The 19,382-nt window shown below is 43.1% G+C and overlaps 1 protein-coding gene across 6 annotated transcripts in view; it reads left to right on the forward strand.

The window, feature by feature from the left end:
• MITF (melanocyte inducing transcription factor) overlaps positions 1-19,049 on the forward strand; it is a 161,216-nt gene extending 142,167 nt beyond the window's left edge. For 3 of the 6 annotated variants that reach the window (XM_024194861.3, XM_024194863.3, XM_024194864.3), the window contains 6 exons: positions 614-709; positions 6,003-6,120; positions 9,961-10,035; positions 11,073-11,148; positions 15,096-15,243; positions 16,843-19,049. In XM_024194861.3, the coding sequence (XP_024050629.1) occupies positions 614-709; positions 6,003-6,120; positions 9,961-10,035; positions 11,073-11,148; positions 15,096-15,243; positions 16,843-17,223 (894 nt within the window). In that variant the 3' untranslated portion in view covers positions 17,224-19,049. The remainder of the gene's footprint in view (positions 1-613; positions 710-6,002; positions 6,121-9,960; positions 10,036-11,072; positions 11,149-15,095; positions 15,244-16,842) is intronic. The other 3 variants (XM_024194862.3, XM_024194865.3, XM_024194867.3) reach the window with 1 other exon arrangement.
• Positions 19,050-19,382: the final 333 nt, after the last annotated feature.

A 19,382-nucleotide genomic window follows, 5' to 3' on the forward strand; every position in this document is an offset into this window, starting at 1 on the left:
ATAGACTTCTGTTTCCATCCTCTCCAGTGCACATGCCATCACGGTTTACTGCTATCTCTGATTTTATGGTACTCCAGAAAAAAAAAAAAGCTTGTGGGGCTGTCAGTTACAAAGCTGTATTTCAAACCTCACTCTGATCAAAGTCCCTGGGAATACAAATGCTGGCCATTATACAAGAATGGACTCTCTGAAGTTGCCACCAGAAACCATTCTGAAATGTGTAGAATTGCCACGCTGGTTGGTGGCACTGGAGACAGTGCCCTTTTCTTTGCCCTACGCCTCCCAAACCCACCTACTTGTGGCACATTTGGTCTTGATATGCTTGGCAACTCAATGTTGACTCCTCCTGCTGATTAAAGAATGTCATTGATGATATCTGAAGGCAGCTTACCCACTCCTGGGATTGGAGAGTAGTGATTATCACTGGGAGACAGAATTGGAGTATGGCAAAAATGCATAGGTTTCAGGGTCCAACAGAGACAGAACTAATGAGGAGGGCTGTATGCATTGCTGGGTCTCTCTTTAATTTTTAAATATTACTATTGTGTACAACCCTGTTACAAACGCAGTTTCAAGTTATTTGCATTTTTCCCCATTCACCTTTCTGTTGCAGATGGATGATGTAATTGACGACATAATTAGCTTGGAATCCAGTTATAATGAAGAAATCCTTGGACTGATGGATCCTGCCATGCAAATGGCAAATACGGTACAATGGTCCTTTCTTTTCCATTATAGTGACTGCTAGGCGTCCTCGTCTAGCTACATCTAAATCACCTCCGCTTTAGAATAGCTTTTAGTGTGAAATCACAGCACAGCACATTTTGCTAACCACCGTCTCTAGTGGTTAGGTAGATGATATAATGATTATTAAGAATTTACACTGGAAAGCAACAGGGTGGAACTTGGTTTAAAAAAATTAGCAATTGCTGTGGGACAGCAGTTACAAGGGGTTGGATTTTGGTATAGCCACAACCATCTGTGTTGGAGTCATATTTAGGGGGTTCCTGGGCTAGTTGCAAGGGGAGGAGATTTTTCCCCTCACCCCTAGTGGGAGGTCATCATGGTACCTGGCCCAGTCTCCAATTAGCAAAGGTTAAGCTCATTTCACCTAGTCTTCTCCTTACACTGTGAGATGGAGCTAGCCCAGGGAAGTTAAATTCAGCCTGGGGAATCAGCAGCCCAGATGTAAAGATCCCTGTGCCCCTACATCCGTACATAGCTTTACATCAGGTGCAAGGTAAGCAGATAGGTTTAAACCTGGTATATGTCTATTTGTACCCACATGCAAAACTGCACAGGTTTAACCAAATGAGTTTAACCTCACACCTTTAGTTTAAACCAGTGTAACTTCTATGTGTAGACAAGAGACAAGACATCTCTTTCTAGATGAGGGAGAGGTTGGCAAGAGGGTAGAAAAATAACACAAGGGAGTAAAGAAAATGACAGCTTAAGAAAGAGAGGAAAGAGAAAAGGGAGCTCAGAAAACCAGAGAGGAGAAAGGAGGGATGTGTGAGATGGAAGAGACACCAATAAATTGTTTGCGTAGGGTATCAGTGCTATTAAGTCTGACACGGTAGAACTGAGTCAGTTGATATTAGTTTGTTTTTTATTTAATTCCAGAATTAACAGCTAACTCTCAAGGGACTTACTGGCATTAGTTGCCATCTCTTTATAATACCTGCTTGATGCTATACAGCCTAGCCCTTTCTTCCCAGAAAATCCCACACCTATCCTAGGGACACACTCTGAGCTTGTGTGCTCCACTGCAGAAGCTCTAGTTCTATCCCTCATAGAAAAGTTCTCTAGATTATAAAAATAACTTTTAAATCGGTGTTTTGAGCCACAGGGATAGAATTCACTCCTAAATTTCATAGCGTGATTCAAAATGCACATCTCTGCTGTGGAATTCTATAGGATGGTTTTAAAAAATTCCTACTAAATCCCATAGAACCTTTCCATAAGTGATTCCTACATTTCTCCTCCCCATGCCCTTTCACAGGGACCCCTGATGTGGGAACTCTGCACCCCCAGAAAGGCACCCAGTGCTTTTCTGTGCTGCTTTAGTGGGGAACCCTTTCAGTTGCCCCATGTGCATCCATGCTCCCAGTAACAACACAATAGGCACATATGCCAGCAGTTACAGTTCACAGCTGTAATGGAGACCTCCAAACCCTCATGCTCTCTGATCTGCCACTCCCTCCCTTCTGCTCCCATGACCTTTCTCATCAGCTGGTGAGACCTGTGATTTAAATGAAATGAGAGTGAACTTTAAAGTCCAATACTATTGCATTGTTCATGGTTATTTATTCAGTTTCCAGTATAAGTAGCTTTAAATAGCATTAGGAAAAACTCTGTCCGTTGGATTAATTTGATCAATTACTTAAAAAAAGGATGCAGGCTTTCTACACTTTGCTGTATACTGAGATATTATAATATGATTGGCAACATCTGGGCTTCTTCGTGTCATCAAAGTAAAACTGCATTGGCTAGGAAGCTTATCCCACTCTCCCCAGTAAACTTCAAGCCAGTGCTCTTCTCCAGCAACAAGAAAAACCATATCACGTATCTTGTTGCAATTACTGTTCAAATAGTTTGATCCTGCTCCTATTGAAGTAATGGGAATTTTGCCATTGTGAGCAGGATTGGGTCCTTAGAACTTACTCTGTCTTGCTGTAACATTGTAAAACATCTGTAGGCTTACTATTGATTTAACTACGAGGTGAAAGAACATGGAAAGGAAGCAGTCCTCAGAGACTCTCAATCTATAAATAGCTCCGCTCAGCTTAGACCATAACAAAGGCTTTGTTGTTCTGTTAGAAACAAAAAAGAAAAGGCCCAGTTTGCCCCATGTGGTAACAGTGCAGCAAATGTGAAAAATCAGGACAGTGGGTGGGGGGTAATAGGAGCCTATATAAGAAAAAGACCCCAAAATCAGGACTGTTCCTATAAAATCGGGACATCTGGTCACCCTAAGTGCACTTGACTTTCAAAATAGAAGATCTATAGTGAGAGAGTGCTAATGGGAGGTTCAAGCACCACTTAATTGAAAAGCATCAGGCTTTTTGCAATAAATTACAGCACGAGCCCTTCGCTGCCGAAGACCTGTCTTCTCACTTGTGACCAAAACTCAAGTGTGATGTATTTGATCTGAGTAAGAAACATAACAAAGGCCACTTCCTACTTGCAGTCTGCTTGGAAGTGACCCAGCAGCAGAATAGCTGGGGTATTGTACCTAATGCTTAGCTCTTATACAAATTAGGTTTAAAAAGCGGAGCCGGGTGGGGAAGTTTAACTGCAAACTCACCAAAACCAACGAAGCTTAAGCAAAATTCCGAAATGGAATGGAATGCTTCCTGAACGTTTAGCCTGACTTCCTTTAAAAGTAATGCTCTTTCAGATGTGGTGTTAAGTCAAGATAAGTGTCTAGAATTAGGTCGACTGTCTTCCTGCCACAATCATCCCTTAGATGGGGGTGGTTCAGAGCAATGGTTTGCATACTGTAAGAGCAGAGACATCAGAATATGTGCTAGCAGGCCTCACTTTTTCAGAGGCTTGTAACTTGGCCAAGTTTGAGTGGGGTTTCCCGGGCACAGCAGAAGGCACATCCCTGACACTAGAGACTCAACTGTCAAATTTCAAGTTTGTTCTCCAAAGCATTGAGGCACTACAGCTTATCATTACGTCTGAAACAGTTGTAAGAAGTTTTGAACGTGAGCAAAGCAACGTATTTTCCCTCCAAATCTTGTACCCAAACAAATTCAGCCTGAGGCAGACACCTGGTATGGAAAATTGGAGCAACTGAAAACATGATCCGGTAATAGGAAATGCTCAGCAATCTTAACTCTAGGCATTGCTACCAGTGCACATATAATAAGTAGCTCCTGTTTGCCTATAATAAGCAACCTCTGCTCGATGTTCTAGCCTAACGAGCTTTTGCGTGTTAACAGCGCTGCCTACAGGTTACACAGTTGTAACTGAGAGAAAATAGATAGAAATAACTAGGTGTACTCCAATTCTACTTTCCTCACTCATATATATCATACTGCGTGTAAAAACAGCTGGTGCATTATGTATTCCCTATGTCCCCACATTAGGGTTGCAAACTTTCTAATTGCACAAAACCGAACACCCTTGTCCCGCCCCTGCCCCGTTCCTTCTCTGAGGCCCCAGCCCCACTCACTCCACACACACCCCTTCCTCCATCAGTCACTCTCCCCACTTTCACTCACTTTCGCTGGCGTGTGGGAGGGGGTTAAGGCTCCGGCTGGGGGTGCAGGCTCTGGGATGGGGCCAGGGATGAGGGATTTGGAGTGCAGGAGCAGGCTCAGGGGTGGGGCAGGGATTTGGGGTGCGGGAGCGGGTCTGGGCTCTAGGGTGGGGCCAGGGATGAGTGGTTTGGGGTGCAGGAGGGGGCTCAGGACTGGGGCAGGGGGTTGGAGTGCGGGAGGGTGTGTGGGCTATGGGAGAGAGTTTGGGTGTGTTGGAGGGGGGCTCAGGACTGGGGTTGGGATGTGGGAGGGGGTACAGCTCCAGGAGGGCGTTTGGGTGTGGGAGGGGGTTCATGGGTGGGGCAGGGGGTTGGGGTGCAGGAGGGGGTGTGGGGTATGGGCTCCAGGAGGAGGTTCAGGGCTGGGGCAGGGGGTTGGGATGCGGGCTTTGAGAGGGAGTTAAGTTGCGGGGGGGGGGGGGGTTCCGACCCGGGGGGGGGGGGGGGGGGGGGGGGGCGGGGTTGGGGGGCGGTGCTTACCTGAGGCAGCACCTGGTTGGCGGCACAGCAAGGCTAAGGCAGGCTCCCAGGCTGCCCTGGCTCCATGCGGCTCCCGGAAGCAGCAGCATGTCTAGTTCCTAGGCTCGGGGTGCAGGCAGCACACCCACAGGCACTGCTTCTGCAGCTCCCATTGGCTGTGGCTCACGGCCAATGGAAGCTGTGGGGGCAACATGGAGCCTCCCTGGGTCCCCCCTGCGCTGCTAGGAGCCAGACATGCCGCTGCTTCCGGGAGTCGTGCGGAGCCAGGGCAGGCAGGGAGCCTGCCTTAGCCCCACCGCACCGCTGACCGGACTTTTAACGGACGCCTCATAACCGTACCCTGCATGCTTAGGGGAGTTGGATGTAGTTAGGTTAAGACTCTTGGTGTCACTTTTGACTCGATATTTCTCCAATAAGCCCCTGTGCCCCAACGTTTATCAGTTGCACAATTTGTGCAGCCTGCATCCTCTCCTGCCACATGGTGACTTCACATCATTAACATGAGGTCATGTGACCATAAGGCTCCATTTATTGCCGATTCCTCCTAGCAAGCCTTCTCAGGTACTTGGAACTCCTGCAGAATGCAATGGCACTTTAACTCCGTGATTTGAGACACCCTGGCCCATATAATGCAAAAAAGTGTGGAAACCTCCCCCACCCACCTGTGTGTTTTTCATGTTAGAACAGGAAAATCCCAAATCCAGGTAGGTCTATACTATGCAGGCAGCTCTCAGGTCAACTAAATACAGTTGGCTTAAACAAGTCCACATTACATGAATGTGTAATTCATTTCTGTTAGGCAATGTCACTTCTTTAACATTTATGGGAGAGTTTGGGCTCCCTCTTATGGTTACATGTTAAACTTTAAAGGCTTTTTTTCCTTTTTTCCCCAATACAAGTATAGTCAGTTTTTTTAAACTAACTCTACAGGAACAATATCATAACATATGAAAAATCTAGTTAGTTCTTATGCAGAGGTCCTTCGTAGCCTGGAAAGTGAAGTTCCTTGGCATCCGTATGGCATTGTCTATATATTCTGTATCATCCTTTGCTTTCTGTGTCTTCTGGGATCTCGCCTTTGAGAAAGGATTGCAGAGTAGTTATTTTTCATGTCCAGGCACATTTTCACTAGTGATGTTGAGCTCCCTGTATGCGCATGGAGCCGAGAACAGTTTTCTTAGCAAATGTTGGCTTTGTTCAAGTGTTTCAGATGGGACACAGAAGTGACCCTTCTCCCTTTTATCTTTTCCAGTTACCCGTATCTGGCAATTTGATTGACCTTTATGGCAACCAAGGCATGCCTCCTTCAGGGCTGAACATCAGCAACTCGTGTCCAGCTAATCTTCCTAATATAAAAAGGGAGCTCACAGGTAAATGATCTTAAAACGTTATCACTTGAAATGATTTGACATGAGGGTTTCCTTTTTTAAGAGATGTTTTTGAAAATGCAGTTATGCAAAGGGAAATTTGGAGGTGCTGGATTCTCCAGTTTGCTGTACATTTCCTAGCAGGCCTGTTGGCTTCCACTACACAGCCCGTGAGGGGTTAGTTTCCTTTCCGTAGATATGTAATCAGTTTGCTTTGTAACAAACAAGGACAGTACCATAATACGTGGAAATCCAAGGGTTTTCATAATCAACCTGCAGAGTAAAACCCTGCAGCATTTAAGATAGAAAGCTCTTTGCATCTCTTATATAGCTACTCTCTAGATTGGATCTATTAGATGCTGCTCCGGCTATAGGTGAAATAGCAACTTGAATTAACATGATGCTTCTCAAGAGACTTCACGGAGAAGAATACTGTATGTAGTGACTCTGCCAATGGGGGTGATTATTAATAAGAAGAAAATAATTTGAAATACTGTGGGATCCTATAACAAGTGTCAAATTACCCCTTGCTGCTGCATTTAGGTGGTTAGGTATTGAGGAATGAATGGATATTTACTCATTTAAATCATAATAAAGGTTAAGAATCTTCCAAGAATCTCATCACCTAAGTCCTAAAACAGCCTTTCCTTACATATGAACAGTGCTCGGATCCCAAACGTTTAGATGCATTAGGAAGTAACAGATGGATAAAATCACTTTCCGTTGCAGCTCCAAGGGAAAGAACATATATTTAAAAAAGACATGAGTTTAAAAAAGCAATAACCCAAAAACCTATTCAACTGTTTAAAATACAAATGTATGCAGAAGCGCAAACTAGAGTGAAACTTTAAGACTGGGGGTGTGTTTTAGAGACGGGAAAGCTGGTATTCTTTGAGGCACCTCTCGGTGTCTTCGTTTCACTTTCATTTTGGGAATGAGGCAAAATAGCAGCTAGCCACATTTAGGGGATAGTTCAGCCCACTTATTAAGTACACCTTATGCCCATGTAAAACTGGCTTTAAGTACATGACCAGTTCCTCTTAACAAGAGACATACTCTAAGGACGATTTGGGGATGAAACCTTCAGCAGACATGCTAGAGGCATAGTTTCTTGGCTGCCTACGTTCTTACCTATTTGCTAGGTTGGCGTCCTGCAGTCTCACAAGCTCACTGAACTAAACCATAGACCAAACTAAACCATTGGGCAGCAGCGAGCTCCAATGTACTCCTTGAGCAGTTCTGCACGTGCTGACTCTTCTGGCGGGAGTCCTCCCTCTGTGCCAGCGCCAAGCCATTGGCACCGGCGTTTGCTTTCTGACATGTGGTCACGCCACATAAACAAAGGCTGTTGTGGCTGATAAAATGGTCGCTTGCCTTGGAAGGCCATTAGGATTGCACTAGAAGTGTAGAGATGCTTTAAAAAGGGGTGCTACTCCAAAAGCCCTTTGCGAAAGTAGTCTGATTGAAGACCATAGCAACCAGGCACAGGATGTTCCACAATGGCGGAAAGTTAGCTGAGCCTCTGGATGCAAGCTAAGCACACAGCCTGAGGGAATACATAGGAAAGCAGCCAGACTGGCAGATGCACAGTACAAGGTTGTGTAAGACTTGGGACATAGGTGCCAACTTTTCCCGGCACAGGTGGGTGCTCAGCCCGCCCTGACTCCGCCCCCTGCCCTGCCCCCATTCCAACCCCTTCCCCAAAGTCCCCGCCCCAGCTCCGCCCCCTCCCTGCCCCTATTGGACTCCTTCCCTAACTCCTCGGCCCGGCCCCACCTCTTCCCCGAGCGTGCTGCGTTCCCCCTCCCTCCCAGCGCTTGCCGCCGCGAAACAGCTGTTTCGCAGGAGCAAGCACTGGGAGCTGGGGGAGAAGTGGGCCGCGCGGCACGCTCAAGGGTGGAGGTGGAGCGGAAGCGGAGGTGAGCTGAGGCGGGAAGCTGCCGGTGGGTGCAGGGCTCCCACCAATTTTTCCCCGTGGGTGCTCCAGCCCCGGAGCACCCACGGAGTCGGCGCCTATGACTTGGGATATAAAGCAAAAAAAAAACCTGTGAATGAGTAATGCTCTTTCAGATGTGGTGTTAAGTCAAGATAAGTGTCTGGAATTAGGTCGGCTGTCTTCCTGCCACAATCATCTCTTAGATGGGGGTGGTTCAGAGCAATGGTTTGCATACTGTAAGAGCAGAGACATCAGAATATGTGCTAGCAGGTCATATGCAGGGACTAGCTTCCTGGGTGTGGACAGTGCCTCACATCTTATGTATGGTACCAGAATGCATCTAAAAATATGGAAGCATCTGAAGAATTTCCCTTTAAAAAGCAATACTCTTGATGTCGTGTGGGATGGGGGTGTATCAGTTCAAATCAGAAAGTAGTGTTTTCCTTGAGGAGATCTGTTGTTGTAAATGAGGATTTCGTTGTCCCCAGTGTGGACACAGACACAGAATTCTGATCTCTGCATCCTCAGGGTAGAAAAGCCTTTTGCTCTCCCATAACTGAGGTCTGGAAGTACGGTTGTATTGAGAACATCATAATCCCTTTTCTGTGTTCAGGAAAACACATCATGATCTGCGGTAGAGCTGCTTCTTACTTGTTTTGTATTGTGTTCCCATGTGATGAGTAAAATTATTTGTGCTGCAACAGAAATATGTGTAATTGCAGATTTAAAGTGTTTTTAAGCATATTTTTCACACCACCTTTCCTTGTGGGATTTAAACCCTTTGCTTGTCTGCACACTATGGCTGAGAGGTTCAAATCCAGTGGAAGAATCTCACCCTGTTTCTAGGTGGCTATGCAGATGCCTCCTTAGAACTTTTGAGTTAACTTCTTCCCTGTTGTAACTCCAATGGAGTCAATATATTTTACTCAGGGATGGATTTCACCTATTGCTTCTAAAGAACTGAACATTTTTTTTTCTATAATGCTTGGATAATTCTTGCACTGCTGTAAGCACATTGTTGTGTCTTAGCATTGTGCTTAGGTACCTTGCTGAAATAGGTCCCTTCTCTTCTCTTAGGCTTGGCCTACACTTAAAGTTAGGTTGACCTAGCAATGTGAATCAGGGGTGTGAAAAAACACACCCCTCACTGACACAGTTATGTAGCCCTAACCCCCAATATAGGCACAGCTGTGTCAATGGAATGGTGCTTCCATCGTCGTAGTTATCATCATTGGGGAGGCGGTATTTCCACATGGATGGAAAAACCCTTTCTGTCTCTGTAGGCCTCCTCTACGCCAGGGGTTCTCAAACTTTTTTTGCTGAGCCCCTCTTTGAAAATATTTCAGGCTCTGACGATCCCCCTCCCCGCCCCCCCGCCCCCAAATTACTGTACATACTCAGAGGAGCACTAAATGAAGCATGTAATCGCTATCCCTGCAGTCAAAGGCACTGAAGCCTCTCAAAAAGTGAAAAGCAACAGTATGGTATTGCCACCCTTACTTCTGGCAGCAGAACAGTCTTCAGAGCTGGGTAGCGGGAGACTGGCAGCTGCTGTACCCACCCCCCTTCCAGCTCCCCTCCCCCAGCAGTGTCCTCTATTTGGGAACTTAAAGTATGGTAACCCGAGTGAAGGATCGAAAGGTTATCCCAATATTTTTTGTGATCTGATGACCCCCATGCAATTGCTTTGTGATCCCCTTTTGGGTTGGGACCGCCAGTTTGAGGAACGCTGGATGGGGTTATGTCAGCAAAGCTACAGCGATGTAGCTGTGTTACTATGGTCTCTGTAGTGAGGCATATCCCTAGTGATAAAATAAATGACATCAGAAATATGGATGTGCTGTATAAATTGCTATGTTGTACTCCTTGAATTTCCAAAATTCTAATGACTTCATTCACGTGCACAGCGTGTATTTTTCCTACAGAGTCAGAAGCAAGGGCGATGGCTAAAGAGAGGCAGAAGAAAGACAATCACAACTTAAGTAAGTTTGATTATGCTCAGTATACAATATTTCCTTAATTTTTTAGTTGATGACCCACAGTGACAAGTAAGTTACACAGATGATTATTAAGGATTTAATTATTTTTAAAAAGGCGTTGGAATGCAGGCTGCTTAAAGCTTTGGGTGGTTTACTGTGCAGTACTTACACCACTTTATTGGTTATAGCCAATGATCGAATATCCCAAATTCGCTCATATTGATTGCTGAAACTCGCTATTGAATTGAAAACAATATTTTTTTAAAACAATTATTTGAGAACAATTTTTTAAACTTATGAGAATATGATCCAAATTCTGAATTCAAAGGGGTTTCACCTGCACTGGTATAACTGAGAGTAGAATGTGGCCAGTTGCCTTTGACAAATACACCATACAAAATTTTACCAAAATTTGTAGTTTAAACGAAAACTTAATGTATGCAATCAATTCATGTATCTCTTCTTTAAACTTGTGTGCATATATTTTTTTATTATTATTGTTTTTTTTAAGGAGCATACTTTTATATTTGCCAACCAAGAATACACGTGTTTTACTAACTTTAAAATTCTAAAAGGACGCTTTAGGATCCTTTGTTTCTTGTTTTTAGAAATGATATAATCTCATGCCTCTTGTTAGAAAACAGAACTCCCCATTGGTTTCAATAGCAAGGTCTCCTTGATGGCACAGTATGGTTTAAGATTTTTAAATTGGATCATGTAGTGTTTTGAGGAAGTATGGCAAAGTACTTAAAGAATGAGCCTGGGACTCAGAACCTTAGGTCTTTTTCTGCCTTTCCACTGACAAACTGGATGTCCTTGGACAAATCACTCAGTTTCTGTGTCTTAATTTATCCAGTTGAAAAGTGGGTATAAGACTTACTTCACTTAAGCTTTATAACATACTTGTGATACAGGTATCAAGTATACATGTATGTATAAAGCATAAAGTGTTTTTGAAATCTTTAAGTTAAAGGGGTTTCATTCTGTAAGCAGAAAGCATTATTTTTACTAATGTATATTTCTTTGTTATTTTCCTAAAGTTGAACGAAGGAGAAGATTTAATATTAACGATCGCATTAAAGAATTAGGCACGTTGATACCAAAATCAAATGACCCGTAAGTATGGTACTGTCTCTTGGTAATGATGATGTGTGAATTTTTGTTTAAATGTCTTAAGTGCCTTTGTGCTCAATAGCTTACTATACTTTGGGAGTACATTAAGCTAAACCACTGAAGGGCAGTCTGGGCACCCAGTAAGAGTGTCCACGTGGACAGTTAGTGTGGAGTAGTTAGTGTGCTTGAAATTCACACCCTAGTTTGTTGTGCACTAATACCCCTGTGTAGACAAACCCCTGTAAGGCCACACCACTGAGTCTCTTCACAGTAACTGAAATCTTTTAAAGATTTTGAATAATTTGTGTTTGATCCTCCTGGAAGTTTGTGTAGATGGTGTATCTTAATGAACCGTATCAGGCAATGAGTTCGCCTTTGCAGAAGCACTATTCTGGCCCGCAGGAACTTGGCTGCAGTTGTGTCAGTGAGCACCCAGTGTACTGCCCCGCCCTTTCAGAAAACAGAAAAAACAAAATGTTGCTTCTTCCCGGTTCTCCACATCATTGACTACAAACTTGCCACAAGCACACCCCGGCTTGCACATCCATGCAGAAATAGCTTTATTAAGTAATTTACTATAGTTAATTTACCATAGCTAGGATAAAAATATATAAGGGATATGAAACCTTCATGTTCCAGGATGAAAGCCAATCACTAAAGGCCTGAATCAGTGCCCATTGAAGTCAGTGGGCGTATTATCATTGATTCAGTGGATGTCTGATCATGTGCTTCACACTAACTGCCTTGGGTAGGAGGAAACTTTCCTCCTGGCATGTTGGCACATAACTGTTCCCCATGGAGGTTTTATATCTTCCTCTGATACTGGCCACTATGGGATAAGATACTGGACCAAGTGGACCATTGCTCTGATTGGTCTGGCAATTCAAATGGAAAATAATACTGCTCCCAAGCGGATAGTCCTCTCAAGTCAAAAAACGGGAAACAAGGCTGGTGCTTACCTCCTGTTCTAGTACCTGAATTGGGAGTTCCTGGTCTCTGATGCAGAACCCAGAACAGGATTCCTGCTGGCTGCTGAGCTGAGCCAGATGCTTTCCATGTTCCAATGGACCTAAATCTTATCTTGACATGCTTATACTCCCACCATCCACAGAAGGGCAAACCCACATAAGTACCGTCATGATGGGCTTAGACGGGGGTTAAAATATCTGCACATTCCAGTACAATGCCTTCAAGCAATCTATGTATCCTAACCCTCTTGCGAGGACCAGGCACCAGAGGTATTAATTAGGCCTTGTCTACATGGGGGGAACTGACTGGCATAGCTGCTCTGCAAAAACTCCTCCATGTGGACACTACTCCCAAATAAAAGTGATTTTATTCCAGAATAATTACTCCACTTCAGAAGAATAGCAATTCCAGATTAGAAGTATCTCTATTCTGGATTGGGTGTCCACACAGGGAGCTATTCTGGAATAGCTATCGCAGAATAGCTTTTCCAGCAGTAGTTATGCCAGTCAATTTCTCCATGTAAAGAATCCCTTATACAGTGTCTCTTGCAATTTTTAGAAGAGTATTGTGAAGTACACCCCTTACAGCAAGGACTTAATTGTGAGCACTGCCAATGTATTCCCCTAGATCGAAGCCCTGTTCAGCAGATGGATGTGAACCTGAAGAGTAGGCATTTGCCTCAATTCCTGGTCAGCCCATTTAGAAAGAGAGGTCCTTGGGGTGGCTGCCATTCCTCAAGTAGGCTTATCCTTGCATTGAGATCGCTTGAAAAATCTACCAGCTGTACATAAAGCAATTATCTGACCCCTTGGGCTCATTAATGATCCCAGAGCATTTTTCATAAGGGTGAAGGTGTTAATCCTGGTGTCTTGACCAAACTCCAGTTGGGGTGATGGAAGTGAGCAGGCACTTTATCCAAGGAGCGCAGGATTTGGGCCATTTGTACTTTGAAATCTCTTCTGCTCTCCACTAGCAATAAAGCTTTATCAGTATGTGCTAGTATCAAAACTGGAAAGTTATTGTTCCCTCCAGAGGAAAATTGATGGAGTAACTTGATTAACCCATATTTCTTGAGATGATGACCTACATCCATTTTACATTGCCACAAAAACTCATTATACACAACAGTTCTTGATTCTTCATGAATGATCGCCAAGAAGAAATCTGTCGGTTCACCTTTCACTCTGTTAACATTTTTGCTACAGAGATAGGATAATCTAGAGACTGCGCATTTGCTTTTGCTATCCTGAAAATTGAAAATAATATTCTATATTTCTTTCTTCGTAAGTTTCTCAGTGCCATGGACTAAATAAATAAAGCAGGTGCTAGGTCTGGGCATTAGCTACATAAGCATTTATCAAGTGGTTTGATATATTGCTTGAAACCAATTAATCAGAAGAGCAAAGATCAGTACATTGAAGTTCGTAAAGGATGCACTGAATAGCAGGAAAATACACTTGTCTGTCTCTTTAACAGCTTTAAAAAAAAAACAAAAAAACATTTCCTTCCAGCACTATTAATTGGTCTTTGTCTCCCACATTACACACAATGTCTCTTCCTCCTTCCCTACTAAGAAATCCCTGGAAAATGCACCCTCGGATGCATCATTAATCAGTTGTGTTTGATTCTGTGCCAACATGTTAGATCTGAGCCTTGCTACTGTGTATACATTTTAATAGCTTGGTGGTGTGATAAGACCCTACCAGGAAAAATTGGGCCCTAATCAGTGTAAATGGGAACAGATACTTCCCAATGAAACCTTTTAATTCTAGTGTCTTGCCAGCCAAGGTAGGACTCCATAGGGGAGGCTGTTTGTGCGTGCGCTCTTCCATGAGCAAAGGAGTAGCATGCATTCCTAGCTAACACATGAATTCTGTGTGCTGGCTGGCTGGAGGGTTCACCACACCCCCTAATCAGCTGCACACCCACCTAGCATGGGTATAAATAGCCACATAGATGGTGTGGCTTAAGTGAGCCGAGTAGAACCCCCAAGGTTTATACCCTACATGGCTTTCTACACGTCCAAGCAATGCCTCCCACGTCCGTACTGCTGTTTTTGACAGTGTAGTGTCCCGCTGCCTCACTGTTGCTGGAGCCTTTCCCCGCCACAGTGAAAGGCTTTTGTAGTGGGGAAAGAGCCTGACAGCAGGGAGGTGGCAGTGAAAGGCTCTGGCCAGAGGAAAGGCTCTGCCCTGCCAGAGCCTTTCCCTACTTTGTGTAGCTACACGCTGCAGTGACAAGTGTGGACGCAGCCTGCCTTCCCCTGCTGTGTGTAGCTACATGTGTAGGGCCTGTACTTTACATGGTGCCATAAATGTAGACATACCCACTCAGAGGCTATGTTAGTGGCTCAAAAGAGCCTAGGAGTCCTGCCCTGAGACTGCATAGGAGGGTGTCCAAGGCTCCCATGCCCTTTTCTCCCACTCAATAACACATCTTTGCAGTCCAGGACTAGAGTTGGCCATTAGTGAATGGGAGTTTAACTATGTTGTTCAAAGATCAAAGTTGAAATCCAGCATTGCTCATTCAGAGGGGGGTACGACGAGGGGTAGTCAAGCAGCCTCACAGACGTCATTGAAAGCTGAGTGAGTCCTCTCATCTTTAGCCATTCTGTCCCTTGGCACTAATGCACTAGTATGAGTTGTGTGCGAAACACGACTCCTTGAGTACTGCAATTTCCCATCCCTGCAGTTTCATTCCCATGAGAAAGCAATGGTGCACATGTCTCCTCTTCAGTAATTTCGTGAATCCAAATCCCGTACAGTAGGCTGCCTGCTAATGAGTTGCCCTCTGGCTCCCCCTAGTGTATTTCACACAGCTCTTTTCAAAGTCGATAGTTTGTAATACTGTAATTCTGATCAGGTGTGGTGTAACTTGTGTGCTGTTAAACGCTGCTGCGGTTCTGCTCTATGCTTTGGCTTGATCCATGTGCTTGGGTGAGAGAGTGATTTTTTTTCCCCCCCCCAAACAATATTTTACAGGGACATGCGCTGGAATAAGGGCACTATTTTAAAAGCGTCAGTGGACTATATCCGCAAACTGCAGCGAGAACAACAACGCACAAAAGAACTTGAGAACAGGCAGAAGAAACTAGAACATGCCAACAGACATCTACTGCTCAGAATACAGGTTTGCTGATACATACATTATGAATGAATTTAACAGCTGTATGTATGTATATTATTCACATCTATTTGCTACAAGGAAACACCAGCTTACTATGTAACTTAGAGGGAGCCATTGTGCTGGTCCTGCAATACCTATGATTAATGCTGAGTTGAACTTGTAGAGTTCTTGGTCCTCCAGTTACCAGAGGAGACAAGCTATGTTGTAGGAGGAACTTTAAAAAGTGAGATGCTTCTGGATAGCAGATAATTCTCTAGCCTTTTTGTAAAGCAGTTGTAGTTTAGTGTCTCTCTGCTCCCACTGGTGTCTCTCTGCTCTCACCACACAACTCTAAGCACTTCAAACTACACTGGGCATTATTAGGTTGTAGATGCAGATAAGGAGTCTAGTCCTGCTCTCACTGAAGGCAGAGAAAGATTTGGCATTGACTCCAATAAGAGCAGGATGAGACCCAAGGTGCCATATTCTGTATGGAGCAATTGTCAATATGGTCAAGTTAGTTCAAATGCTTTTTGACTCAAGACTGCTAATGGTTTTCCACTCACATGACACTGCTTCCTAAACAGAGCAGTTGAGTAGAATGATGTTCTACCAATTCACACGGAGCGCCAACGCTAGGCACAGGCTGTCCCAGAGATCTGCAGATAGCGGGAGTCCTCCATGCAAGGTTGTCTCCCTGCCCTCTGCAAGGGAGAAGGGACTGATGCTACATTAACAGCCTCCTCCCTGGTAGTCTGCAGGAGCCTCTCAGCTGCTGCTATGCACAGAGTGAACTCAGTGGAGCCTGGAGGCAGTGCTGAGGGGAACAGGATACCAGCCTTGTTCTGCAGCACCATCCCTTGAAAGCCACCAAGCTGGCGGCTCTTCCTCCCTGCGTTGTGCATTCCCTTTGTGTCTAGTACTGAGCTGCTGCAGGGAGAGCCAGCCAATGGCTGCATGTCTATTAAAAAATACATTGAACAGGAAATTAAGCAGTGCACTGATGAAAGCCAGGGGGATTTTCACCAGAGGAAGTAATATACTATGATGGTGTCTTTTTCCTGGAGAGCTCCTCAGTTTCCCCTATGAATAGCAGGACTTTGCAATTATTACCAGTTTATTTTGGTGGCTCTATTTATGGTAGTTATGGATTTAAATAATACAAAAAGATGTAGTGTAACTGTCGTCATGGCCCGGCACTGTAAGGCTTTGCTGTGGTTGCTGTCAGCACTGCTGATCTGGATATCCCTTGAGAACTTAAGTTGCTGGTTTGCTTGAAGACATCTTGATCGTATTGCCTGTGAAATTTGTTTTTGGCAATGAGATGGTTCTCCAGGAAAAGTCCTGCAGTGGTCTGCCACCACTGACTCTCTGCAGACTTTTAATTGAGAGAACATTATTTAAGTAGTGATTTTGGGTGGAGGAAGTTTGGGAGGGTGATATGACAGTTATATCAAGTCCAGTTCTTGCAACAGTTGTTGCTCTCGTAGGGAGATGGGAGCTGCTGAGAGGGTGATGCAGTTTATAAGTGTCCATCAGAAATTGTACATCAAAGATATATCAAGAGCATTACACTTTATCTTTGCTTTCAGGTTTTATTTGTGTCTGTTGCCTTCTTTACAGGAACTTGAGATGCAGGCTCGAGCACACGGACTTTCCCTTGTCCCATCTACAGGCCTTTGCTCACCAGATGTGGTAAACCGGGTCATCAAGCAAGAACCGGTAATTGACAACTGCAACCAAGACGTATTGCAGCACCGCTCAGATTTATCTTGCACGACTACCCTCGATCTTACTGATGGTACCATAACTTTCAATGATAACCTAGGAACCTACAGTGTCCCCACAAAAGTGGGATCCAAACTGGAAGATATTTTGATGGACGATACTCTCTCCCCTGTAGGAGTTACTGACCCACTCCTTTCCTCAGTGTCTCCTGGAGCTTCAAAAACAAGTAGCAGAAGAAGCAGCATGAGCATGGAAGATACTGATCATGCTTGTTAGCAGATAATTGGCATGGCCTCTCATAAACTGCTTCATTTCTTAATCAGTAGATTAAATAATTTACATTTTTAGGTTTTTTGATTTTCTTTTAATATTAATCTACTTGTGCTTCATCAATAGCCCAGTATATATATTATATATATATTTTTGAATTTTGTGAAAAGACTTGTATATTCTATTTTAAAAGTACCAATGCCTCCAAAATATTGTACAACCTATGTACAGTATTTGTGAACTGGATTCGCTAAGAACTTTGAACTGGTCAAATCTACTCAAAGCAATAGAATTACAAATCAAAACAACAGTCTGTTTCTATTCAGGGGAAACTAACAAGTTATTTACTTGGAAACTAAATGTAAAGCTTAAAAAAAAAAAGAGAGAGAGAGAATGTGAAGAAACCAAAAATATCCACTTTGTAACCATGTTGTGTTGATTTAATAGTGCTGCCTTAAAGATACAGTATCCTTCAAACTTAGTTTAGTCTTTATATCACAAGATGTTTAAAATAAATCACTATTCTACTTTAATAATAATAATAATAGTAATAATAATAATAAAACTAGCATTAACACATACTGATTGTGTTGATTCCAATATGAAATGTTCCTGATGATGATGCTAGAAATGAAGGAGAGTGTGTAGGGAGGCATGAATCTGTCTCAGTTTCTTGGAGTGTTGTTATTCTTACTCTCAACTGAAAGGGTTTCCCTTCTTCTCCCACTTCAAGCTTTTCTTTAAAGGCTTTTATTTTGGAAAGGACACTTAGAATTGTTTATCAACAGTAAAACAGACAGGAGCACTGTAAGCTGGTATACATTTTCAGACAAAATTCAATACATTTTATCAACTGGGCACATTTTGTTGTATATTTCTAACTGGCCTTACATTTTATTTTTTTTAAGTGTTGTACAGGTTTTTCATTTGCATGGATTCTTTAGTTATCCTCATGTTTTTGTTTTGTTTTTAAATATAGCTGTATTTCATTTATAAGAATATGCCTCTTAATATTGCAACAATTTTTTGACATGTTTAAAACTCACTGGAGGTTTTCTGCATTCTTTGTAAACACTTGAAAGGAAGCTTTTATGCAGGATCCTGTGTATTGAGAGATTTTGAGAATATTTTGTACATTACAGTCTCACTTTGGAAATATTTTTAAACACAATTTAAGGTGTAGTACAAATTTAGACTAGGTAATAAAACAAAGCTCTGTAGAGAAAATGAACTTACATATTTATTTTTAGTGATACAGAAAGAATAGTAATATGCTTGAAGCCTAATAACTATATAGTTAATATGCCCCTTAGAGTAATTAATTTGGTGTTTTATTTCAGCAATACGGCTGGTTTAAAAAGAGTAAATTTACTGTATCTTAAAATAACTGTTACTTTATAACCATCGTATTAATTTAACTTGCAACAATGTTGTAAAAGTAGTTTTGGTGCATTATCTACGCAAGTGTAGTCCTATGCAATAACAGTAGTTATAATCGTATTATATCAAACCTAGATGTTTTACAAAGATGACAGATGGTGTTATGAGCCAGATCGACTGGATTTCTCTGTAGCAGCCTACAGTTGAAATGTATCAGAAAAGCATCTCATTCAGAATGAAGTGCCTTAAATTGTAGTAGTAGTCTTCTTGGACTAGCACTGACTGAAGTGTGGCATAGAAGGAAGTTTTGGGGTGATATTTATAGGAAATCTGAGTGTAGCCTGGTGCCCTATTTAGAAAACAAGAGCGTCCCATTCTCTTTGTGCTACACTGGAAAGATATGTATAATATATAAAAATTTAAATCTTGTTTAGTGATTGAGTGCCAACATGGCAGACAAGAAAACTTGGTCATGGCGGTCTAATAGTGTTCCGAAATCAAATGTGAATATAGTGATGATGAAAGACAGAGGACAAAACGTCAGGAGTTTTAGTGGAAGGTTCATACTGATGGTTGCTGCATCTTTCACATATACTTTCTATTATGAAAAATCCTTGAAACCACTGGTGCCCAGTCCTGCTCTCATGGAAGCCAATAGGAGTTTTTTGTTTGACAATGGGAGTGCATGACTGGGCCTGTTATCAGCTCTGCTGCTTTCTATTCTGGTACTTGGGGTGGATTGGGGCTTAGAGAGGGAACTCTCCTATGTGACCGATACGGAAGAA

This window comes from Terrapene carolina, unplaced genomic scaffold (genome assembly GCF_002925995.2).
Source record: "Terrapene carolina triunguis isolate 2854851 unplaced genomic scaffold, T_m_triunguis-2.0 Scaffold89, whole genome shotgun sequence".
Lineage (NCBI taxonomy): Eukaryota > Metazoa > Chordata > Testudines > Emydidae > Terrapene > Terrapene triunguis.